At 45.7% G+C, this 24,921-nt stretch overlaps 2 protein-coding genes and 1 non-coding gene across 3 annotated transcripts in view; 1 reads left to right on the forward strand and 2 right to left on the reverse strand.

Moving 5' to 3' along the window:
• Nucleotides 1–4,664, reverse strand: part of NT5DC3 (5'-nucleotidase domain containing 3) — a 56,465-nt gene extending 51,801 nt beyond the window's left edge. The window contains exon 1 of the mRNA XM_032416909.1: nucleotides 4,454–4,664. Within this exon, the coding sequence (XP_032272800.1) occupies nucleotides 4,454–4,664 (211 nt within the window). The remainder of the gene's footprint in view (nucleotides 1–4,453) is intronic.
• Nucleotides 4,665–6,291: 1,627 nt separating this feature from the next.
• Nucleotides 6,292–24,921, reverse strand: part of LOC116639946 (putative tetratricopeptide repeat protein 41) — an 87,219-nt gene continuing 68,589 nt past the window's right edge. Inside the window, exons 14-16 of the mRNA XM_032416699.1 lie at nucleotides 21,448–21,581; nucleotides 7,068–7,197; nucleotides 6,292–6,976 (exon numbers count right to left, since the gene is read on the reverse strand). Coding sequence (XP_032272590.1) covers nucleotides 6,298–6,976; nucleotides 7,068–7,197; nucleotides 21,448–21,581 — 943 coding nt within the window. The 3' untranslated portion in view covers nucleotides 6,292–6,297. The remainder of the gene's footprint in view (nucleotides 6,977–7,067; nucleotides 7,198–21,447; nucleotides 21,582–24,921) is intronic.
• On the forward strand, nucleotides 7,300–7,407 carry LOC116640152. Its single transcript, XR_004300979.1, has one exon. It is a non-coding gene; the product is annotated as a U6 spliceosomal RNA (small nuclear RNA).

Consider the following 24,921-nt stretch of genomic DNA (forward strand, 5'->3'; position numbering starts at 1 on the left):
CTGACGACCCCATCCGTTGCTCCTTTGGGATTCTTCCCCCCCCCCCCCCCCCCCCCCCCCCCACCCCCCCACCCAACAACCCCTCCCTCACACCTAAAAAAAAAAAAAAAAAAAAACTTAAAAAAATAAATTAAAATGGAGGAAAAAAAAGAAGTGCAGAAGAGAAAGGGTAAAACAAGGAGTAAAAATCATCTTCCCTGAGCAGGCTTCATCCTGGGAGACCCTTCAAAGGGAAGACACCTGAGCAGATTGTTTGGATTAGGCAAGAGATCCAAGGACCAGAAAGCAATAACCAGAAAATGAGAAAAAACAATTCTTTTTCTCCTCTTGTAAGTTGAAAAAAAAAATAAAACTACATGTTTTTGTCTGGTTATCAATATTTTTTCTGACCTCTCATTCCTACAGACACAGCTCAAGCATCAGCCCCAGCGAGTGTTTCTCTCCACCCCCTGCATACCTGAGCAGCTATATGCTCTGGCGCCAAAGACCCTGGGCTCTGTTGTTTATTTCCCCCAAGCTAGCTGTCACCTACCTGTTACCAGTCTCCCCATCCATGCGACACCAATCCCACACGTGGTGCAGACAGGGACTCACCCACTGTGGGCTCCTCACTCTCAGACCTGCCCGTCTGCGAATCAACAGCATTTAAGTCCACAGCTAGGTGCTTTATAAATTCTTGGTGAATGAACTCATGCAAGCGGGGCATGTATATACTCTTACAGTCTTCCGCTAAGAGCCGATAGGGATGGTGCAGGCCCGGACAGGGTGAAAAAGGAAAAGTCAAATGAAAGTCCTTGTGTTCTCAGGGGCGAGACAAGGACCTCGTGGGTATGTGCTGGGGGCATGAAGATGAGCATGGGGCACACCGAATACCTGATTCACAAACCCGTAACACTTGAAAAGGCTTACACAATATTTAGTCCAGTCGCCTCTTTCTACAGAGAGACACTGAAGCTGGAGAGATCAGGCTTGGTCAAGGCCATGCAGCTAGTTTAGCACTCCTCTAAGCTGAAGAGGACCTAAACCATAGAGCTAACTAAGCCACCTCCACCCCTCACTAAGCATTTGTCTAAAACTGGAAGTTATTTAGTAACTAATAATAATAGCTACTAACTACTATGCATCTGCTGGGTGCCAAACCCGTTCTGAAAATCCCATTATCCCCAGGTTACTACAGAGGAAGGGGACTGAGGTCAGAGAGGAAAGTAACCTGCACCTAAGATCACAGAGGTAATTAAGTCTCAAAAATCTCCTCTGAGCTGTCATACACCAAAATTTCACTGTGATTATCACACTCCAAAACCCAAACTCTAGCCCAAAGCTCATCCTTCTCACCCAACACTTCAACTGTCTCACTCACCTTGTACACACCTTGCATGGATGGACTCATTCATTCCTCACCAAGACCTACAATGTGGTTCTACCAGCATCCCACTTTACAGATGATGAAACTGAAGCTTCACAAAGAATGGCGACAATGCTGCCTGTAGTTTCTTATAAAACTAAACATACAGGGGAGCCTGGGTGGCTCAGTTGGTTAAGCGACTGCCTTCAGCTCAGGTCATGATCCTGGAGTCCCGGGATCAAGCTCCCTGCTCGGCAGGGAGTCTGCTTCTCCCTCTGACCCTACCCCCCTCTCATGCTCTCTCTCTCATTCTCTCTCTCTCAAATGAATAAATAGAATCTTAAAAAAAAAAAAAAACTAAACGTACAATTACCATTCAAACAAACAATGGCATTTAGAGAAATGAAAACATACGTTCACACAAAAACCAATACACAAATGTTTACAGCAGATTTGTAATAGTCAAAAACTGGGAGCAACCCAGATATCCTTCAGTGAGTGAAGTATAGTTAAGTGGTTCACCATAGTTTAAAAAACAAAGAATGGTTAAACTGTGGTACACATGCACCCCATGAAGCACTACTCAGCAATAAAAAAACGCACTTTGGATACAAAACACACAACCACCTGGACAACTCTCCAGAGAATTATCCTCAGTTTAAAAAGCCAATTCCAGGGCGCCTGGGTGGCTCAGCTGGTTAAGCGACTGCCTTCGGCTCAGGTCATGATCCCGGAGTCCCAGGATCCAGTCCCACATCGTCCCACATCGGGCTCCTTGCTCAGCACGGAGTCTGCTTCTCCCTCTGACCCTCTCCCCTCTCATGCTCTCTCTCACTCTCTCTCAAATAAATAAATAAAATCTTAAATAAATAAATAGATAAAATAAAAAATAAAAAGCCAATTCCAAAAGGTCACATACTCCATGATTCCTTCTACAGAACACTTTTGAAATAGAGAACAGATAATGCCCCAGAGATTAGAGAAAGCAGCGGGAGGGAAGTGGGTATGGCTATAAAGATAATATGAGAGATCCTTGTAAAGAACTGTCCTGTATCTTGACTGCAGAGCTGGATTCTTGAACCTACATGCGACAAAAAACTAAACAGGCAAACACAAGTAGAAGTAGAGTACCCTGAATAAGATCTGTGAAATGGAAGAACCATGAGAGATGATGGACTCTGAAAAACAAACTGAGGGTTCTAGAGGGGAGGGGGGTGGGAGGATGGGTTAGCCTGGTGATGGGTATTGAGGAGGGCACGTTCTGCATGGAGCACTGGGTGTTATGCACAAACAATGAATCATGGAACACTATATCTAAAACTAATCATGTAATGTATGGGGATTAACATAACAATAAAAAAATTAAAAAAAAAAAAAGATCTGTGAAATGTATCAGTATCAATATACTGCTTGATACTGTATCATTGTTTGGCAAAATGTTACCACTGGGAGAAACTGGGTAAAGGGTATCCCAGATCGCCCTGTATTAATTTTTACAACTGCATGTAAATATACAATTATCTCAATTAAAAATTTCAATTAAAAAAAGTCTTGCAGGGTGCCTGGGTGGCTCAGTCAGTGGAGCATCTGCCTTCAACTCGGGTCATGATCCCAGCATCCTGGGATCGAGCCCAGCACCTGGCTCCCTCTTCAGTGGGGAGCCTGCTTTTCCCTCTGCCTCTGCCCGTACTCCACTCCGTGCACGCGCGCGCGCCCTCTCAAATAAATAAAATCTTTTTAAAAAAAATTTTTTTTAAGTCTTTCAAGTCTCAAAGCTGAGCTAGATGATCTATATTTCTTTCATCTAAGATCTGCAATTTCCAGCGTCTGAAAAGCCAGTCTTCTTTCCACCGTACCACACAACCACTTCAAAAAACGGTGCAAAATTTAACTCTGAGCAAAGGAAAACTAAAAAGCCCTATTTCACAGAAGTCTGCATTGCTAGCCTCTTTGAGTTCCCTCAGAAAATTATCCCAGTTGGTGAAAAGAAGCCCCTTGCTTTCTTTCATTAAACTGCCAGAAGACTGAAAATGTGATCCTGCCAAAAAAAAAAAAAAAAAAAATGTGAGCCTACCAAACATTCTCTCCCACCAAATACTCTCCTTATCTCCACTTGCTACCTCCACCCCACCTCACTCCCAAAGTACAAATATTTCAATTCTAAGTCTTCCTTGAAAGAAGCAGCACCAATGACTTATCACTGGCCCTTTACACCAGCTCCCAAAGGGTCAGCTGCTACGGGAAGGTAGGGCAACACAGGAAATAGGACAGAGGGTTAGGGGCTGAGACAGACCCCAGGTCAAGGTGTGACCTTAGCCAGGTTCCTTAAACTTGAGTCTCGCTTTTCCCATCTATAGGATGCGGATGTGGCACATTCCCTCGTAGGTATGAGAACAGTTCAAGGAGACAATCGATGTGCCTGGCCCTAGTATTTACTCGGCCCTCTTTCCGCCTCTGCCCATTTCTCTTACTAACAACAGAACCAAGTTGATTTTATGTTCACCTGGCAACTAAGGAGTCACTCCCTGGAATCACCTCCTCACTTAGGTTAGTAGATAACTCAGAACACTCTCAAACTGGGACCTCTCCTATTTCAAACATAGCAAAAAAAAAAAAAAAAAAAAACCACCCACAAAAACAAAACAAAAAAAGGAAAATCAACTCCAGCCACTGCCACCTGCCTAGCAGCTCAGCTCCAGAGGAACTCGCCGCCTGCCGGACTCCGGCTGTTACTATTATTACTGTTGGTTACTCACAATACCTAACGGTGCATGGGGGCGACTGTCTCCCAAGCGATGCCCGTGGAGACCAAAGCGCTTCCGATGCAAATTTCTGTTAAAAATCGCAAGAATTTATAAAACCGCTTTCGCGATAGGAGAAAGGCAAGAGTTGTAAAGTTTCTGGAAGCACATTTTTCCGCGTTTCCCGGAATCGCACTGCAGAGGAGATGTCGCCGCAGCTGGGATTGAGGGCGACCGAGGGTCACGATTAGAGTGCCCTGGCGGTCAGCAGCGGGACCGGCTCGGATCGGAGGGTGCCCGCTCACCTGCTGACCGCTTGGGACCGGCCCCCAGGTACTGGAGGTTCTGGGGGCGCCACCGCACTCACCCTCCGTGCTCCTCTTCGCCTCCCGGTAGCGCTCCCACAGGTAGCCTTTCATGTCCGGGGCCGTCCCAGGTGCTGTGCACAAGGGCCGTGCGGGGCCCGCGCGCAGTCGCCCCCGGGCCGCACTCCCGCAGCCGCCCAGCAGGGCCGCCGCCGCCCTCGCCCCGGCCCCACGGGCCGCCGCCGCCGCCGCCGCCGCCGCCGCCGCGGCCATGCTTGCCGCCGCCCTGCCGCGAGCGGCACCCGGAGCAGGACACCAGTGCCCTGCCAGCGCTCAGCCGGCTGGCGGGCGGCTCCCTGCGTCGGAGCACGTGGCGGCGGCGCGGCCCGCCCCTTTTGGCCGCCGCGGGGGCGGGCCCACCGCGGGGGCGGGGTCTAGCCCTGTCCGGTAGGGGCGGGGCCTGGGGCGGGGCCCAGTTCTGTCGGGCAGGGGGCGGGGTTCTGCCTGGCAGAGCGCGGGCGCGGGGGCGGGTCTGGGAAGTCCCTGGATCCCCGGGTTGGATCTTTCCAGGGCCGCCCGTGAGGGGCAACTGGGCCGAGGTCCCACATGTGGGCTGATGTGTTTGAAGGTCATCTTCTTCCCCCGCCCCCACCTACTGCAGAGCCTAAAAAGGCCAGTGCCCCTCCAGGGATTCCTGGCTCGAGAGGGAGGCCCTCAGGACAGCGCCACCCTGCTCCCGCTCCTGCTCCTGCTCACAGGGGCGGTGCGCCTGTCTTTTCTCAGATCTGCGAGGCTTCACCTGTTCTGTGCATTGTGGTTCCACCAAGAACAAACAGTAACCACCACCATGCGACATTTCTGTGTGGCTGAAGCAGACTTGGCTGCTGCAGGCAAGACTGATGCGGCCCACCCAGAACCCGCCTGAGAATCCCTGAACTCAGAGGACTTCCCAAGCCGTTGGTTACTGTGGTTACTGATGAGCAGGGTGTTCGGTGGAGTACAGGGAATAACTCTCAAGGCTGGCCCACTGCCTGGGGGACCACAGCGCCGTGTGTGAAATCGGGCATGATTTAAGACAACCCAAGCATTCACGTATGCTTCCGTTGTTGGCTGGAGGGCTCGGAAGATGCTTCCTGGAACAAGGTGGCCTCTGAGTTAGACCGTTACAGAGAACAACTAGGGTTCATTAAAGGCTTGCTGTGTGCAGTATCTCATGCAGTCCTCTCAGCAATCCTGAAAAGCAGGCGCTGGGGTTTCTGCCATTTTATAACTAATGAAAGAAAGGCTAAGAGAAGTGAAATAATTTTCCTGAAGTCACACAGCTGAGCCCATTCTTCCATTTGGCTTGCTAACATAGTATGTAAGATTTAGTTGGGTGATAAGGTAGCCAATAAGTAATCCTTAACAGTCAATGGGTAACAAATCACTGGTGAGAGGCAATTGAAATGCTTAAAATAGATACCAAATCCATGGACTCTGGGACATTAAACTTTTACTTTAGGGTTTTGGTTTATTCCAATTTATCTTTTCTTATTCATGTTTCATTAAAAAAAGTTTTGGTGATAGCAATTATAAATTTTGTTTACATGGAAAATCAATTCATAAATCCAAAATAAACTATAGCAACATAACTGTAACACAATTAGAACTTTAATAACACTGCTTCAGCATATTTTTAGATATGGAACCCTGTGAGAGCAACGTTCTTCTACCTACCATACAAATGTGAATCACTTCAAAATTGTTCTTTTTAGCTACAATCTGTTACATTTTAAAGAGCTAAAAAATTGAAACCCTAGACTTTATCATCACCGCTAAAAGTTATAAGAGAAAATATCTCATCAAAGAGTTCTAAATAAAGACAGCTAGAAAGAAATTACAGACAAGAAAAAGCCCATGGTAATTTTTATACTTTATTAGTATCAGTTGAGGTCTTCAACAATTTGGTTTCAAACTGAGGTCTTCTCTCAAAAAAACTCTTCTGGGAAATTGAACTGTAATCTGGGCTATGAAAAAACCACTTTTCTGATATAAGCTCAGATATGGATTCCCAGGGATTATTTGTACTAAGAGACCCTATTACCAAGGGATGCCGGTAAATGGTGGTGATTTGGCTTTTTTCACTCTTGCCTTTAGCTGACAAAATCCTGTGCCGTGAAAGCTTTACTACACCATCCATTTTACCCAAAGATAAGATCTTAGAGGAATAATCTTGCTTTTTCAACGAAGCTTCTTTCTCTGGGCCATTCCATAGCTCAACATTATTTTGTGTCTTCCGTGGGGTCTTCTCCTCAATAGAAACGGAAATAATGGGTCTCAAGACCTTTTTCCCTTTTCCGGAAGCATATTTTGATTTATCTGAAATTGTATGAGATTCTAAGTCCACGCTTTTAGCTCTCTGTAGCTTATCTGCATTCATGCATATTGCGGAGCTCACTGTATTAGAACTCTGAGCACTGTGGTAGTTTAATTTAAGCAAGTGCTCCCATAACGAGGTGCCATTCCTAGAACCCTCAGAATACTGCCGGCTGATGCCTTGAGGCCAACATCTCCTACTCCTGATCCACTCAATTTCCCTCAGAAGCCTGCAAAAGATCAAAAATCGTCAAGAGGTCACATATCTAAGGTGAATAGCCAGAAGAATGTTTCTTTTTGAGACACAGAACAGAAACTCACTGCAGGATTCCATGGATTGATGAATGAGAAGATCCCAGGTAGGTCGCCCTTAAATCAAGTGATCTGTACAAATAGCCCACTGCTTCAGTCATGACGTGATGACCAGAGTCACTTATCAATAACTGACCTGCTGGATATTTGAAAATAAAAATATTAGAATTTTTAAAAATTACTCCTAGTTTCACATATTTAAAAGAGAAGGGTGGAAAAAAATTATAAAAGATGGCATTGGGTGCTCACTTTGGCAGCATATATATTAAAATTGGAATGATACAGAGAAGATTTAGCATGGCCCCTAAACAAGGATGACATGCAAATTCATGAAGCATTCCATATTAAAAAAAAAAAAAAAAAAAAAGATGGCATTGGAACATCATCTATTGTAGTATTCCTGCCAAAAAAAATTTAACCTAAGTCTAATTATAAGGAAACAATCAGATACAAATTGAAGGACACTGAGGTGGGGAGGGTAGAGCAGAACCTGACCTAGACTCTTCAAAAATGTCAATGCCATGAAAGATAAAACAAGCTTACTTAAAGGTTCTAGGCTAAAAAGAAGACAACCAAATACAATGGAAGATCTTACACAGGATTCTGGATTAAAAAACAAACAACTATAAAGAACATTTACTAGAACACTCGGGGACATTGGAATATAAACTGCACTTAGATAAAATAGCCTTATGCGATGGTTAAATTTTCTAGGTTTGATCGTTGTATTGCGGTCATGTAAGGGGAATGTCCTTGTACTCGGAAAACACAAGCTGAAGTATTTACAGATATAAGTGTCATATCAGCAACTAACGTTCAAATAGTTCAGAAAAAAATATATGGATGGATGTGTGTGTGTGTGTGTGTGTTTATGAAAGAATGCAAGCATGGTCAAAATGTTAACAACTGGTGAATATAGGTGAAGTGTCTATGGGTGTTTATTATACAATGCCAGGTGCCGCAGTCAGTAATTTAATATAATTCTCTAAAATGTGTTAAAAGTAAAAATATATACACATATATTTTACAATCTAATTTACCAGTGGTACTCATTTATTCATTTTACCCACTTACAAGGCTGCTTTAAGGAGTTGAATTTATACCCCTGGTTATAAACATAATGGAATGCCACTGCATATAGGGTCAATCTGGATATGTGGCAAAGAGAATGCCAAGAATATTGGGGTGAAAACCACTGGCAGATGGCCCAGCCAGCGTCCCTGTATTAATAATAATAAGAACAACCGTAAATTATGTGAGTGTCATCTGTCAGGCCTGTGTAATCCTGTAAGGTATAAACTATCATCCCTTGTCTTTTTTTTTTTTTCCTCATTTAGGTTTTTAATAGGACACACATCCACATGGTTCAAAATGAAAATGTATAAAGATATGAAGTAAAAAGTGTCTCTCCCATCTCAGTCCCCATCTGTGCAGCTTTCTCCTAAAACATGTGTCCTTCCAGAGAATTTATGGTGCATATCCATTATCTTTTCAAGAGGAGAAAACTGAAAGAAGTTAAGTAACTTGCTCCACTTCACGGTAGAACAATCCAGGGTCTGCCTCATCCCCAAGCCCGTGTCCTCGACTGCTATACTAAGCTGCCCCTTCCCTCATACTGGAATGTTTTTCCTTCTGAGGACCAGCTGTGGCTGCTGCTTGCAGAAATGATCTCTCTCTGTATCTCTGCTTCATGAGTCATAACCCAGGTCTCAAAATCTGATAGGGACTTGTAGCTATTGGCTCTGCTTAGCAATCTGTGGCTATTTTGCTTCTTTTTGAATTATTTTCATAACTCCCTATGATATTCCCAGTTAGCCCAATCTAGCACAGCAGAATGCACTTGTGAATTACCCTGCTCAGGACGGCCACATTGCATTGGCCTTAACTGGCCTTTCAAGATAAGATAAAGTGGAGAAGAAAGCCAGAATGTCTCATGTGGCAGCTGAGCAAGAACTCATTCTCAGAGATCCTCCAGATGCCAATAACCAAACCCCACGGAATGTTCATTCTGCCTCAGGCCCTTCAAGAGGCTCTGACTTGTCACACAGACCGCTGTCCTCAGCACACACTATTTCAGGCCTCTGATCCTCAGACTCCCTGTTGGCCACACATCTTGGCTCCCCAGGCCCCTTTACCCTCGGGATCCATTCTGGACCTGTATCTATAGCTTTGACCTCAGACACAATCCAATTCTTTCTTTCTGGCAACAAGCATCGTAGCTGCCAAGAAAGGACATCCTTGCCTCAGGCCCAACCCCAGTCCACCCCATCCTCCCTTGGGATCAGTACCAGCTGGGCAGCACCACCCAGCCTGGTCAGTCCTCCCAAACCAGCGAAGAAGACAGACCAGGATGGGTTCATTTAAATTGGAGAGAAACCACTGAACCTCTTCTCACTCCAAGTCTTCATTCTGGAGGGGAAGGGAATCTAACATTAATTGGTTATTCTGCATACCTCACCTCATCATATCCTCAGAATAACCCTACACGCAGACATTATTTTCCCCTTTTGGCCAGTAAGACAATTGAGACTCAGAGAGGTTATGTCCAGAAAACAGCAGAACTGGGATTCAAAGCCAGTTTGCTGAGATCCAAGCACCATAACTTCTAGAAGTGGGTAAAGAGAACACTGTTCTCCCTGTTGCATTGGTTCCCTATTAGATTTTTCCATAAAAATATACGTAGGAAGGAACCATCAGTTATCTTTTCCATTTTGTACTTGTGGACAGAATGTGAATTGGAGGTGGGAATAGGTGGGACAGTCCCACCCACTACCTTGAAAATCTGTTCTCAGATTTTAAGTGGTACGTTCTCCTAGTCCTCCCCCATGCACAGTTTTTTACTGCTTAATATTTTTTAAAAAGTGTCTTTACTATTTCCTCTGGAAAAAGAAAGCAAGATATTTTATCTGAAGACAATCCGCAGTCCTTTTAAGTATTCTTCTAAAGTACAACCTTTTCTAGTCTTTATTCTACTGAAATTTAAGCCTGTTCCTCATGCTTCCTCTAATATGTGCTGTCACCTAATAGGTGGTATTTTGCAATGCCAGGCCTGTGTTTACTTTCTCATTTGCAATGCAGATAGTTGTCACCAGGTAACAGGGAAGATCTCAGGTGTTGGTGGAGGTCCTCAGGAAGTCTCTCTGAATGGCTCTGTGGACCCTGCCCAACAGTGAACTTCCCACCCACCCCCCCACCCACCCCCCACCATGTTGGGAGTGAATGGGCTGAGAAGTGAAGACAATCACTGTTTCTATTCTCCACCCAGAAGACATGCTGCAAATGCGTAATGAGGAAGGAGGATTATGCAATATCTAGAAGTTCTTTGTTGAAAGTCTTGTTTTGTTCAGTAAGTATGCTATGTCTAAAGTTTCTTTGTCAGAAGTCCTTCAGTTTGAGAAATTAAGCTTGTTTGCTCATTCTTTCAATAAATGTGTCTACAAACATATTAGGGAGTGAGAAAGCTATCATTGTCTCAAAGTAAAAAGTTGCAATCAGATGTCTCCATGGGCCTTCAATTTCTGCCCAAAAGGAAATAATAAAAGAGGGTAGGTGTGCATTTGGGGGTGGAGGGGTCCTACGCTCCACCCCTCTACACTGAGACCACTGACTAGTCTGCTCACAGGGACCCAGCTGCAGATGGCAAGCAGCAACCTCTGTTGTCCGCCTCAGTACTGCAAGAGTTCACTCCAGTTCAAGGGCCTGTGCAGACCCCACCTTTGGGTAGAGAGAACAAATTCATTGTTCTCTTCTTTATGGGTTTTTGTCCCTACCACTCCACCAAAACTGAATGTTCCCTGTGACCTCTGTGTTGCAATGGCCTCTCAACCTGGTGGTCAGTCGTCAGGCCTCTCCTGTCTCAGCTTCCATGACTTCCCTGATTCTCAGCCTACCTCTAGAGCCCTTCCTCATCTTTGGTACAACTCTTCACCCCGCCCACCCTTTAAATACCGGCATTCTTCCAAGTTCTATCTCCTGCCATCTTCTTCTCTTATATTCTTCTTAGCTCTTTCAACCATTCTATCAGGTTGAGCCACCAGGCATATGCTAGGGACTCCAAAATATGTTTCTCCAGCTTGGTCTTCTAGCTCCTAAGTGGAAGACTCATATTCTCCACTGCCTACTGAATGTCTCCATGTGGGTAAGAGATTCAAACTCAACATGTCCTAAATGAACTCATCATGGCTCCCACCCTAACTCTCAACCTGTGCTTCCTATCTTGGAACGGCAACAACCTGGTCTACCAAGATGCAATAACCTATGGTATAGCCATAAACTGGGGGATACCTTTGTTCCTCCCCTCACCTCTCACATCCAATCAAACACAGAGCCCAGGTGGATTTACTTCCTAAATCTCAAATACAACCCTTTCTCTCCATTTCTCCTGTCCTTGTCTAACACAAGAGACTCTCCAGTTCCCTCTCACCAATCCCATCCTCTATTCAGCCATGAGAACATTATATCTAAAATACAAATCTACTCATGACTCTTCGTGCTGGAAATCCCACAGCAGCTCCCCTGACAAATCCTTTATTATGATAGACCAGATTTTCCATGCCCTGAACTTTGCTTTGTTTATGTGGATCCATCTTGACTGAAATGCTCTTCCTCACTTTCTTTGCCAGATAAACACCTGTCAGGACTCACAGCCAAGTCACATTCCCTGGAAAGTCTTACTTGTTGCTTCTTTTATGTGCTTCCCCATATCCTCTATCAACTTCTGTCACAGCACATATCACATTGATGTCAGTTATTTTTATGTGCTTATCTTCTCAACAAGGCTACAAACTCCTAGAGCCCACAAACAATACAAAGAGCATGGGATTGACAGTCAGAGACTGGGTTCCAAGTTCTCAGTCTACTACTTACTAGCTGCCAGGGTTCGGAATGTCATTAGGTCTTTCTGAGCCTCAATGATGTTATTATCTAATTAATAGGATTCTCTGACCAATTGTACCAGGGAAACTATATAACATATCTGCTATTTTCTCAGCTTTAAAATTAGCTGAGTAATCTCTAGAGTCCTTTCCAGGTTAAAAAGTGTTGTAAGCGGGGCCCCCGGGTGGCTCAGTCAGCTAGGTGTCTGACTCTTGATTTCAGCTCAGGTCATGATCTCAGGGTCATGAGATCAAGCCCTAAATCAGGCTCCACACTAAGTATGGAGTCAGCTTGAGGTTCTCTCTCTCCCCCTCCCTCTGCCCTTCCCCACCCACCCCGGCTTACATGCTCTCTCTCCAAAAAAAAAGTGTTCTAAGCTTATGAGGGCTATTTGACATTCTCCTGCAACCAAAAGTATTTACAAATTTATAACCCATTAAAAATGATGAAACCTGGGGCACGTGAGTGGCTCAGTCAGTTAAACATCTGCCTTCTACTCAGGTCATAATCTCAGGGTCCTGGGATCAAGCCCCGGGTCAGGTTCTGTGCTTAGCAGGGAATCTGCTTCTCCTTCTCCCTCTGACCCTCCCCCTGCTCATTCTCTCTCTCTCTCTCTCTCCCCCCCTCCCTCTTTCTCTCAAATAAATAAAATCTTTAAAAATAAATAAATAAAAATGATGAAATCTACACAACAAGTAGAAAGAAAGCCCTTTAACAGACACGCCTTAGACTGCTGGATTAACCAGGGCCCTCTATTTCCTCTGCAAAACATCCTAGCTGACACCCAGGACACACTCAGTGCCTATAGCTAGTAGACTCATCTCTGCTGTGCTGACAGACTTCCGTTCCTCACTGTTGGGTTCTAGCATAACCAAGAGTCAACTGGGTTGTTAGACTCATTTTGGTAACTAAATTAAGTTTAGTATAAACTGATGAGATATTTAGTGTGAAACGAAGGAGAGTTGTTTTCTATGAAAAACAGGCTGAATGCTTTGGAATTCTTTCAAATTCTGGGGCAAGGCAACAGTAAAAGGTTGAGGGAAGAAAGAGGTAGCAATCTGGAGGGATCTGGCATAGACTGCACCACTATTGTCTAAGGTCTCACCCTACAGAAGCCAAAACTGGAAATTGTGGGTGATGCATCTTGAGAAAGACGACATCTAATTCCAATCAGAGGACCCAATTATAAGGGGGGGGAAAAGGTCTTGAATCTAAATTTAAAAGTTTGGGGAAATAATTACATTTATATGTTTAAGTTAAAATAAAATGCAGTCTGTCTATATCACTTGCCTGACCTTTTGAATTAAGGGACCTACCACTGTAGAGAAGAGGACCATGGCTGAGCTGAGCATTTAAAAATCATATGAGGAGAGAGAACTGACTCACCCTACTGAAAGTCACCCATCAGAGCTTTGGTTTAATTTCTTCCTTCTAAATTTGACTGAGATGGTTGGCATTTCTTTTTTAAAAGAATCCCAGGGAGAAGCAAGTAACATAAAGTTCATTGACCATACTTCTTCCAAAATAAATAATTCAGTACAGAACACTCAGCTTGATATAATGGAATATGAAAATCCACGTTCCCACTGAAATCATTTCTCAAAAGGCGGATTTAAAGCACTTAGAGAAGGAAAACAGGAGGATGGCTCTGTGTCAGAGGTAGCTTGGAACGCAAATCACAAAAATCCTCTTTTCATAGTCAGGATTATACTAAAATCTCTAGAATTAACCATTTTAGTAGGTTGCGATTTGTCTTGAAACCGGATTGAAGTTGAGGGGGAGACAAGCTGTAAAGGATATATTACATGGAATGATTTCATTTTGAATAAGTGCCTCACAAAAACCATAATGAGAAGAAGAAACAAAATGTAGAATTTATTGCCCCTCACAAATCCATCACGTAGTATGTGTTTACTATAATCTCATGCATAAAAATGCTATAATTAAAATCTGAATTATCCTGGCTGGAAACCCACTATCTTCCAGCTTGGAAGATTACACTGGGATTTTACATGTTGATCAAATGTATTAATAAGAGACTGAGAAGGTCCCAAGACTTTCAAGCTAGCAATTTATCAGCGTTAATCTATAATCCAAATCAAAATATGGAAAGTCTACTAAAGACAATTGTTTTCAATAGGTTCAAATGCAATTTGGGTCATTTCTTTCGATGTTGTTGGCCTAGAGCACAGCCACCCCTTCTGTTGGATGCTCGGGAATGGTGTAAATACCCGGAAAGGACCTGTCGATGCACTTCTTCACCCTTCCTGCGGTGGCAGAGCCCTTCCTATGGCTAGCATTCCTTCTCATGCTTTGACAAGGCCCCTGCCCCCTGGGAGTTCACAGTCTGAGAGGTCACAATACTCACACTGGAAAGAAATAGAAAATGAGTGTCAGAAAAGGATCCTTTGGGGGCACCTGGGTGGCTCAGTCGGTTAAGCATCAAACTCTTGATTTTGGTTCAGGTCATGATCTGAGGGTCGTGAGATCGAGCCCCGCGTCCGGCTCTGAGCTAGGCATCGAGTCTACTTAAGATTCACTCTCTCCTTCTGCCCCTCCCCCCATACACTAAAAAAAGAAAAAGGATCCTTTGAGCTTCTTCATGACTCTGGTTCACCAAATTATTCTGGCATGGCATATTGTGTTAGAAATCTCTCATGATGGCTACATTAAAGGAATGATGACTCCAGGTCTCTCACAATCCTTCTGCTTTGCAAAAACCTCCCACTGGCTTCCAACTGCTCTTACGGTAACACCCCAAATCCTTGACCAGGCCTCAGGGCCTGTGATTGGCCCAGCACCTCTCTGACATCCTCCTCAGGCACCCTCTCCCTATCACTGGTCTCTGCGTTCTAGCCACATTGGCCTTTTTAGCTCCTTCCAGCTTTGCAAGTTCTCCACTGCCTGGATGACTCTCCCCACCCTACCCCTCTTTACTTAGCAAGCAATTTCTCATCCTTCAGATTCAATATCAGCATCCCCAATGTATCCCCCCCCTCCAACAGATCAAGGTCCCGTTAGTGGTTGTATTTTGCCATGAGAGCATTTTCCACAGTTACAGTTAAGCTCCTGTGTACCCAGTTGTCTAACCACCATCTCCGTAGGACTACACAGCTACACAGTGCTGTATCTAGTTGTCTGACAGTCGTCTGCCTCAGTGTGAGCTCAGTAATGGCAGTGTTGGGCTCTCTCCGTCCTGCTCACTGCTATATCCCCAGGAACTAAAACAGATTGTCACCTAAGATTCTCCGATCGACCAAACTCTACCCAGGCTTTTCCAAGCTCTTTTTCAACCAGGTCTCACTTTGGGCTTCCATGTTCATCTCTGCATTGTCCAGTTTTAGCAAGAATCCTGCAAAGTCAGTTTAGCCATCCTCAATGTCTGATCGCCCTGGACATCAGGTTCCTCATTCCCCATCACACCCCAGGTGTGCCTTCAGCCAGAACCCTGTTAGGTTCATTGCGCCAGAATTTCTTACCCCTGATGTTTCCTCTCGGTAGTTTTCTATCCACTGACCCCCTCCCTGCTCCTTGGCTATACATTCCCACTTGCCCATGCTGTATTCAGAGTTGAGCCCACTTCTGTACTGAGGTCTATTTTCCCCTATTGCAACAGTCCTAAATAAAATCTGTTTTTACTGCTTTAAGGTGCAGTAAATACTTGTTATGTGAATGAATGATAACACAAGTAATTAACATTTAAAATACCCTTGGGGCACCTGGGTGGCTCAGTTGGTTAAGCATCCCACTCTTGGTTTCAGCTCAGGTCGTAATCTCAGGGTCGTGAGATTGAGCCCGGTGTCTGGCTCCCCGCTCAGCAGGAAGTCTGCCTGAAGGTTCTCTCTCTCCCTCTGTCCCTCCCCCTGTCCCCCCAAATAAATAAATAAATTTTTTAAAATAAAATACCCTTAATAATCAGTGCTTACTTCCCTAAAAGTAAAAGGCCATGCAGCCTCCAGAGAAACTTCTGCCCTTCCCTCAACTACACAGAAGAATCTAAACTGGGATCTTGGGGCGCCTGGGTGGCTCAGTCTGTTAAGCATCTGTCTTCGGCTCAGGTCATGATCCCAGGGTCCTGGGATCGAGCCCCACGTCGGGCTCCCTGCTCAGTGGAGAGCCTGCTTCTCCCTCTCCCTCCGCTGCTCCCCCTGCTTGTGCTCTCTCTCTCTCTCTCACTCACCCTCTCTCTCAAATAAATAAACTGGGGTCTTACCCAGAATAAGAGTTGTTAGCAGAGACAAGTTTAATCTGAGTGACCCATGGGTACAGCAGGGCAAACACCCAATAACCAAACATCTGCTCTTTATTGTCCCCGTGAATTGTGTTCCTTTCCGCTGAAGTCCCAGTTCAGGATGACATATATACCTCATTTTGCTTGTCTTTGGAATTTCTATGTCTGTGTGGATTCCCCAAATGTGCACTATTAAATCTGATTTTCTCCTGTTATTCTGTCTCATGTCGACTTGATTCTCAGTCCAGCTATGAGGACCTTTGAGAGGACAGGAATTCTTGCTCCCCACCAAGGGACAGGAAATTTGCTTCACTCTGAACTGGGAGACAGATTTCCGACAGCCTTAAGAAGCTCTAACTAATTGTAAATAATTTCCAAAACAATCTCCCAAAGAGAATAAGCCCACGAGAGGATCACGGGCCCCCCAGCCTTCTTCAGACTTAAATCTCCACTTGCCCACACGCAGGACTGCCTTCAGACCGGCACACCGCCACCTCCTCCCAACACTGCCTGCTCTCCTGCTTCTTCACCTCGTGTCCCACCCTTTCTCACAGCCCTCATGACAGCCTCCAATTTGTCCCCTCCATATCTTTCTTTATTCCTATCTTTGTTCATGCAGGTCTTCTGCCTAGAAGTGCCCCCTTCTCTACCAGTTCACACCCTCCACTTCCTTAAGGGTTCCTCCCAAGAGGTTTTCCCTGAAAAACCTCCTGCTACTGATCACTGTCTTCCTTTACATTTAAGTGTGGACTATTAATTCTGCAGAAGGCCTCAAAGAACTCAACACCCTTATTTTATAAAGTCAGAGAGGGACCTGGACCAGAGAAGCTGTGATTTGCTGGGATCCCATACCTGATCACAGCCACGCGAGAACTCAAACCCAGTTCAGTCTCCTCCCCCCAGGCCATGTTCTAAACCTTTCATATGTTACATCTTTTATTACAGGCTTGTTTTACCTCCTAACGAAGTAAGTAGCTAGTGAAAGGCAAAAGTTGTCTTTTGTTTTCATATCCCAGGTATACTTAGGACAGTCCTTCAAGCCCAGGGCACCTTGTTTCCACCTATTTGTCTGTTACTGCATCCAGAAAAGACCAAGACAGATTGTTCCCAAATTTAGAAGGTATGTGTAGGATGATCTGAATTGAAATACAGGCCATATGGCATTCATAAAATTTATGTTGAAGGACCTAAGGGACAACTTCAAAGTGATAGGCAGCCCACTGCAGAGCACCCGAGGAACTGGCCCCACAAGGGAGACAAGCTGGAGATGAAGGGAACAACAGTAGTTTCATACATGAGCCTCCAATCCAAAGTCACAGGGCAGATGCCAGCGATGACTTGTGTTAACATCCCCGTGGGCAGCTTCATGCGGAGTGCTCCCAGGGGGCTGGGGGCTGGGAGGCAGTAGGAGGCTTGTTTATCTTTAGAGGGTGCATAATTCTCCCAAACCACCCCAGATCTACAAACTAGTCGGGTAAGACAAAACATCCTTACAATTCCACCATGCATTACAATTTGTAAAGCGATTAAAATAAATGTGTACTGAATAAATAACTGCTAATCGTCAGTATACCATGGTTCTTTTCTTCCTCAGTGCAAAATTACATTGTGTCAAAGGAGTGCTCTGATGACCAACGTTCCCTAACAATTTTACTACAGGGCTAAGACTTGGTTTACAATGGCGAGCGATGAGGAGTCGGGAGTATATGTGGCTCTGGATTACTTCTTATTTTATGGACTCCACTCAAGCACATTCCATTCAGATAGACATTCTCCATTAAAGGTAGGCAAAGGGGATCCGGATATGCTACCCCAAAGCATTCCACATTCCTGATGACATAATATTTTGAGCTGAAGGCATTTGAGTTCTTAAAATCCTGTATGTGCCTAAAAGCAGAGTCCCCCAAAAGGACTCAAGCATTATAAATTCCTTCCCCAGGGCAACTCACATCTTCTCTCCTGGGACACAAGAAGCTAGCACCACACCTAGACACACACTGTTACAAACTACACCATTTATTCTCCTAAGGGTTCATTTATCTTTCCAAAAAATAATTTGCTTTTCCCTTGAATGCCCTTATCTTTTCTCCACTTCCCTCTCCCCTGCTAAGCTAGGTACATAGACCCCAAGTCCTAACCACCCCTGGGGTTACTTGTTGCTGAGCGCTCCCATGTGTAAGTGTGATGCCCATGCTAATCAACCTCTTATCTGAGAGCAAACGAATATATTATACTTACATCATAGACTAGAAACCACAACTGGCAACAAACTATTAATACAAAGCAACCAGATTAGGTGTATAGTTCCTTTTGCATAGATTTGCAACTGTATTTTCTGGTTGTAAACAAAATCCTTCATGCACTCAGCCTGGAAACGCTTAATGAAAAAACACTACACACACACACACACACACACATACACACGCACGTGCTCCTAAATCTATGGACTGAAAATAATCTTTCCCTGCAGATAGCAAGTATTTAAGCCTTCTTCCTCCTTAGCAAATGACTAGGCTGAAAGCAATCGTGTTTTATTGTAAAACGGACAACAAACATGCACGCTGGGGAGAATGGTTGATTAACTCAGGGTTTCTCAATCTTGGCACTTTGACACGGACCTGGATAATTTTTTGCTGTTGGGGGGGCTGTCCTGAGCCCTGTAGGGTGTTGAGCAGCATCCCAGGCCTCCACCCACTAAATGCCAGTCGTGCTCCCTGCCCCCCCAACCCCCACCCCCCCGATCATGACAATCAAGGTTTCTCCAGACTTCTGTCCTGAGAGATAAAATCACACGGGGCTGAAAACCTGTTTAGAAGGAAGTTGGCCATGCCCTGTGGCGATGAGATTTCATGATCCCTGACAGTATTCCAAAATTTTCTAGTCATGGCACTTGAGGTCTCTGGTCTAACCCACTGGAAGAAATAAAGCTGCCCACAGGCTGAGAGGTCTTTACCTGGCACACTGGTAACTCGCTCACTGGAGGCACCCCGCCCCCTCCCCGGGACTCGCAGCCCTGATCACCCCCACCCCCTCCCTCCCTCCAGCTGTGGCCGGCCTCCAGCCTGCTGTCCCAGCATTATCTGCAGCCCCCAATCAAACTCTCCAATCTCCTCAATTCCCAGGTTTGGCAGCAACACTCCAGACAGAGGACAGAACTCACCATGTGGCCCCATCTGCAGAGCAAGCTAACGGGGTCCTGGGCCAAATAAGTAGTGAGGCAGGGATGGACAGGGCCAGGCCACTCTGGTCTCTGGCTGGAGCAGAGTCTGGCAAGAAGGACCCCTCTGTCACGAGGCCTCTGGGGAGCTCGTCAACAGTCAGCCTGGAGGATGGCCCTTCAAGTGGAGATAAATTCCACCTCACCGGGGCATAAGTTTCCTTATCTAGGTGAACTGTCACTAGGCCCTTCCTCCACTGTAACCTCGTGGGCTGCACGTAAGCACATTCCTCTACAGCCTTGCAAGAATCATTAACCTTGTCCCCGTTTTCTTTTTCCCAGCACTCGCTACAGGAACCAAGGAAGGAGGCTATCTGATAACCCTTGTTTTACAGACCCAAAGCCAACAAGTAACGCTCTGAGACCATTGGATGGAGCCCAGATGTCCCCAGAGCACAGTATCTCTGTTTTGAGCCTCTCCTCATGAAGTTTCAAGGCCCATCCAGTTCCCACCCTGACCCCCGCATACCTTATTAGCCCCACATAAACTGTCCGTACGCTCAACAAAGACAAGGCAGGTTCAAGACGGATCCCTTGCCTTCCCATCGGGCTGCCCTTCTGATAAAAAAGCTTTCTGCTTCTAACCAGGTGGCTTAGATTGGCTAACTGGGCATGAGACAGACGAAACCGACTTTAGGTTCAGTAACGGTAGTGCCAGTGAGGAAGAAACAGCATTCACTACAAACCACAGGCAATAAGAACATTCTGGTGGAAGAAACTCAAAGAAAGGATGGGAACTTGTCCCGTGAAGAGAAGCAAAACAGAAATAATTGAAACAAGTAGCAAGAGGAGTGAAGGTACCCAACCCCGACCCTCTTAGGTTTAAGACCAATTTTTTTTCAATTTTTAACTTTCATTTCATTTAAGTTTTTAATTTTTATCTTAAATCAGAAAGTGCCTTCAAATCTCTGAGCCAGGTCTGAGGCACTGAGTCTTACATTCTATATGTAAAATCAAAGGTGGGTCCATTTGTGATTTTCAATCACCTGTTAACTTTAGTGTCACGGGAATAAGCGTGAACAGGCTATTCCTATACAGTGATTTAAACAGAATCGGAAGGAAGAAGGAAACCTATCCTGACAGGAGAGGGCTGTGGTTGGGCATCATGCCCCGCCAACAAAAGAGTGAGAGATGGGATGGAAAGACCTCCAGAAGATCTCTTTCTGGGGCCCCTGAGTGGCTCAGTAGGTTAAGCATCTGCCTTCGGCTCAGGTCATGATCCCAGGGTCCTGGGATGGAGGCCCATCAGGCTCCTTGCTCAGCGGGGAGTCTGCTTCTCCCTCTGCCTGCCACTCCCCCTGTTGTGCTCTCTCTCAAATAAATAAATAAAATCTTGAAAAAAGAAAAGAAGATCTCTTTCTGTTATGGACTGTTTGTGTCCCCCCTCCCAAAATTCTTATGTTGAAGTCCTAACCCCCAAATGACGGTATTTGGAGATGAGGCCCTTGGGAGGTGATCAGGTCATGTGGGTGAACCCCTCATGAATGGGATTAGCGCCCTCATAAAAGAGGTGCCCTTCCTTCCACCATGTGAGGACACAAGGAGAAAAGAGCTGTCTGTGGACCAGGACGCAGGCTCTCCCCAGACACCGAGTCTACTGGCGCCTTGATCTTAGACGTCCCAGCCTCCAGAACTTTGAGAAATACATCTCTGCTGTTCAGGCCTGCCAGTCTGTGGCACTCTGTTCTAGCAGCCCAAGCAGACTAAGACACGTTCCTAATAAGGGAAGGTAAACAAGTAGCTTAAAAAGTTGAAAGTCGGGGCACCTGGGTGGCTCAGTCGTTAAGTGTCTGCTCTCGGCTCGGGTCATGATCCCAGAGTCCTGGGATCGAGCCCCGCATCGGGCTCCCTGTTCGGCGGGACGCCTGCTTCCCCCTCTCCCACTCCCCCTGCTTGTTCCCTCTCTCACTGTGTCACTGTCAAATAAATAAATTAAAAAAAAAAAGTTGAAAGTCTGTGGAACAGGAGTTGTCTGCTTCAAAAATAAAGACATTTTAAAAATAAGCAAAGTATGCAGGTCAAAGGGAAAAGTCACCCGCTTCTAATAGAAACACATCAGCAATTACCTAATTTACACAAGGTGTCACTGAGGCTAATGCTCAGCTGCTTCCTGACGAGTGAGGAGTTGGTGAAAGTCCCCACATTTTCCTTTATTTGTATCACTTGTTTATAATATTCAATTGCTTGCTTCTTTTGGAATCTGGAAAAGAGAAATTTAATTAAAGTTTTGCACCCAAGAAGCACTGCATTCATTCATTCAACAAACATTCAGGGCTGGGGCTCAAGGATGAGTAAGACTAATCCTTGCCCTCAGGGAACTTCCCAAGGTTGGAGCAGAGGCTGAAGAGTGAAACAAAGGACCGGCCCCTCATGAAGGGCACTGCCTGTGAACCTAAGGGTTTTGGACTTTAACAGTGAGGAGTTTTCATTATGAGAATGATGTGATCCGACGTGCACGTTAGAAAACTCGCCTGCCTGGAAGTGTGGAGCGGAAACTGAGGCGAGTTAGTCCACGGAAGCATGAGGGTCTGAGCGGATGCCGTGGGCCCGGATGAGACAGACCTGCCGAGGCTGCGCGCCACATTGAATGCTGTGGGCCCAGTGCTGGGATCACTGGGTTATCGCTGTGCTCGCAGTAGAGTGACGTGGTTAGGAGCTTGAGCTCTCAGGTCAGGCCGGCTTGGTAGCTGTTAGTGCGGTGGAGACGCTCTGCAATCAGACTCCCTGGATGCTGATCCTGGCTCTACCACCTAAAAGCTGGGTGAGCATTCTAATCTCCTGAACCTCAGCTTTCTCACATTCAAAATGAGAATAACAAATTGTTTGGAGCATTCAATGAGAAAAACGCACGTAATGTCTTTAGCATAGTGACTGATATAAATACAATTAAGATGACGCCATGGCGTCCACACTGGGTGAAACGGGAGAAAATGCATTTCATCAGGAAGAGGGGGTGGATGTGCTCGGTCTTGAGAACGTGGACTCGGAAATGCCCAAATACTCAAGTGGAGACATCCAGTAGATGATGGAGGACTGAGAAGGCCATGGAGACGAGAAGCCAGCACGTCATGCTGAAGCCCTTGCACAGGTAAGGTTGAGGTGCTAAGACTGAGACCAGATCCAAGCACAGCATCCATGAACCGAACCCAAGACAGTGCCACCGTTTGGACAAGAGTCAGAGAGGGAGGGAGGGAGAGAGAGGAAACCCACAAAAGAAACTGAGCAGTGATCATCAGAAAAGAGAGTCAGGAGGGAGGGTATCTCAGGAACCAGGAGAGGGTTGTTTCGGGACTTCAGCAGGAGAAGCCCAACAAGATCAAAAACTACAAAGGGACACATTTAACATGTTCCTGATGACTTTCGCTGGAGTAGACAAAATGGAGCTGGGTAGAGGTAGAAGTTAAATGACAGTAAATGGGAAGGGAGGAAGAAACTTGACCTTGAAGAGGTGGCTGATGAATGGATACAAAGTCAAGAAAGAGTAGATGGCATTTATTTTACTGAAAGAGTAGATGGCATTTATTTCACTGAGAACACACTACTGTTTCTCTTAATCAGTTTATTCATTCCTCTCCGTCCTGTTTTTTGTTTTTTTTTTTTTTAATTTGACCTCATTTATCCAGCCCTCCCCATCCCCAAGCTACAAGGCCCTCAGGATCCCATGGATCATTTCTGTAGTGTGTGAGAGCTGTCACAAGGGCCCCTGGCCACCAGGACAAAGGGTCTACACCTGTGTGAGAGGTGAGTCAAGCTGCACAGCAAAATATCTCCTGGTCTTAACTAATGTTAAGAAAGATGTGGTCGGGCGCCTGGGTGGCTCAGATGGTTAAGCATCTCCCTTCGGCTCAGGTCATGATCCCGGGGTCCTGGGATCGAGTCCCGCATCGGGCTCCCTGCTAGGCGGGGAGCCTGCTTCTCCCTCTGCCTCTGCCTCTCTCTCTCTCTCTCTGACTCTCATGAATAAATAAATAAAAAAAAAGAAAAGAAAAGAAAGATGTGGTCACCTAAGGAGAAAGGCCTTCCATTGTTTCAGAAGGTTGACCATTGCCAGTGAGGGCTCAGGTCGTCTGCCACAGAGGCCATCCCTATGGAATGGACGAGCAATACTAAGCGTCTGTGATTCACACCCCACCAGCACTGGATTTGTGGTGGGGCAGCCCGGACAGCCAAGATGACTCAGACAGTATGCTACGTGTTTAGATTTTTCTTTCACGAGGCAATGGTTCTACTGTCACGCTTTTTGCTTCTGTAAAGAGGAGTCCTGTCTCTGTTCACCATGCTGGTCTTAAGAGGAACAGAAGGAGGCTTATCTGGTATCCAGTGTCTAAAAAATTATCTGGTGGGGAGCAAAATAGTGATACTAAGAACTCAATTTAATGAACTCTTTTGGTATGTGTCAGGCATTCTGCTAAGCACTTTACATACGGGAACCCTTAGTCCTCACAACCATCCTGTGAGCAAGATACTATCCCCACTTTCATTTTACCAATGAAGAAATGAATGAGACACCAAGATGTTAAGTTCTCGCTGTTACTAATTTGAACCCAGGCACTCAGACCCCAGAGCCCACCATGTCCCCACTACTATATAGTACCTGTAATTTTACCCTTACACACTCCCTTATTTGGGCTACTTTTTTACAGGTAAATACTCTTAGAAAGGCTAAATATGGATTTGCACTTAAGTGTTAGAAATTAGCAACATCACATTTCTCCTGGGAGCAAACGCATGCAGGAAGAGGTTACCTTCCTGGGGAGAGGTAAGAGGGCAAGTGGAAAGCCGAAAATGAAAAGCAAGACAGGGAACAGAGAGCAGAGGGACAGAAACTACTAAAACAAAACTTCACAACTTCATAATTTAACCTAGAGCGTCCCCTGCCTTTCGGTCGGCTGACTGGGCTAGGAAAGGGTATGAGCTGGAGCCAAAGGAAGGGGGTGGTGCATCTGTCTCTCTGGACTCACAAAGACCCTTCTCTCTACCAACTTGTCAAGAGAAGTGGTCGGACCCTGCAGATGCTAACACTGATGGCATCCACAGGATAATACCTACAACCCTCTCTTAAACACCGAAACCGACAAAGAATCTCTCCTTGACCAAACTCTGCTCAGGCTCTTCTCACTCTTTCTCAAGTAGGCCTCAACTTTTAGACTTCTGTGTTCATCTGAGCATTGTCCAATTTTAGCAAGACTCCTGCTAAGTTAGTTTAAGGAGACTCCCCCACCCCTGATGTCTGATCGCCCTCAATATCAGACTGGGTTCCTCCTTCCCCTGTCATATCAGGTGAGGTCTGATCCCCCTGCCCCGCCTTCAGCAAGAATCCTGTTAGGTCCATTGAGACAGAATCCCCTCCCCACAACGCTTCCTCTCGGTAATTTTCCATCCACCGACACCCCTCTGCCCAACTTCTCTTTGTATTTGGGGTTGGGTCCAATCTCTCTTCCCCTCTGCAAAACCCTGCTGCAGGACCTGAGTGAAGTCCACCTTACCTTTCTTTAACAAGTGTTACTGAGACAGAGAAAGTGAAGGGACCCCATGAGAGA

This window comes from Phoca vitulina, unplaced genomic scaffold (assembly GCF_004348235.1).
Source record: "Phoca vitulina isolate PV1807 unplaced genomic scaffold, GSC_HSeal_1.0 scaffold19, whole genome shotgun sequence".
NCBI classification, from domain to species: domain Eukaryota; kingdom Metazoa; phylum Chordata; class Mammalia; order Carnivora; family Phocidae; genus Phoca; species Phoca vitulina.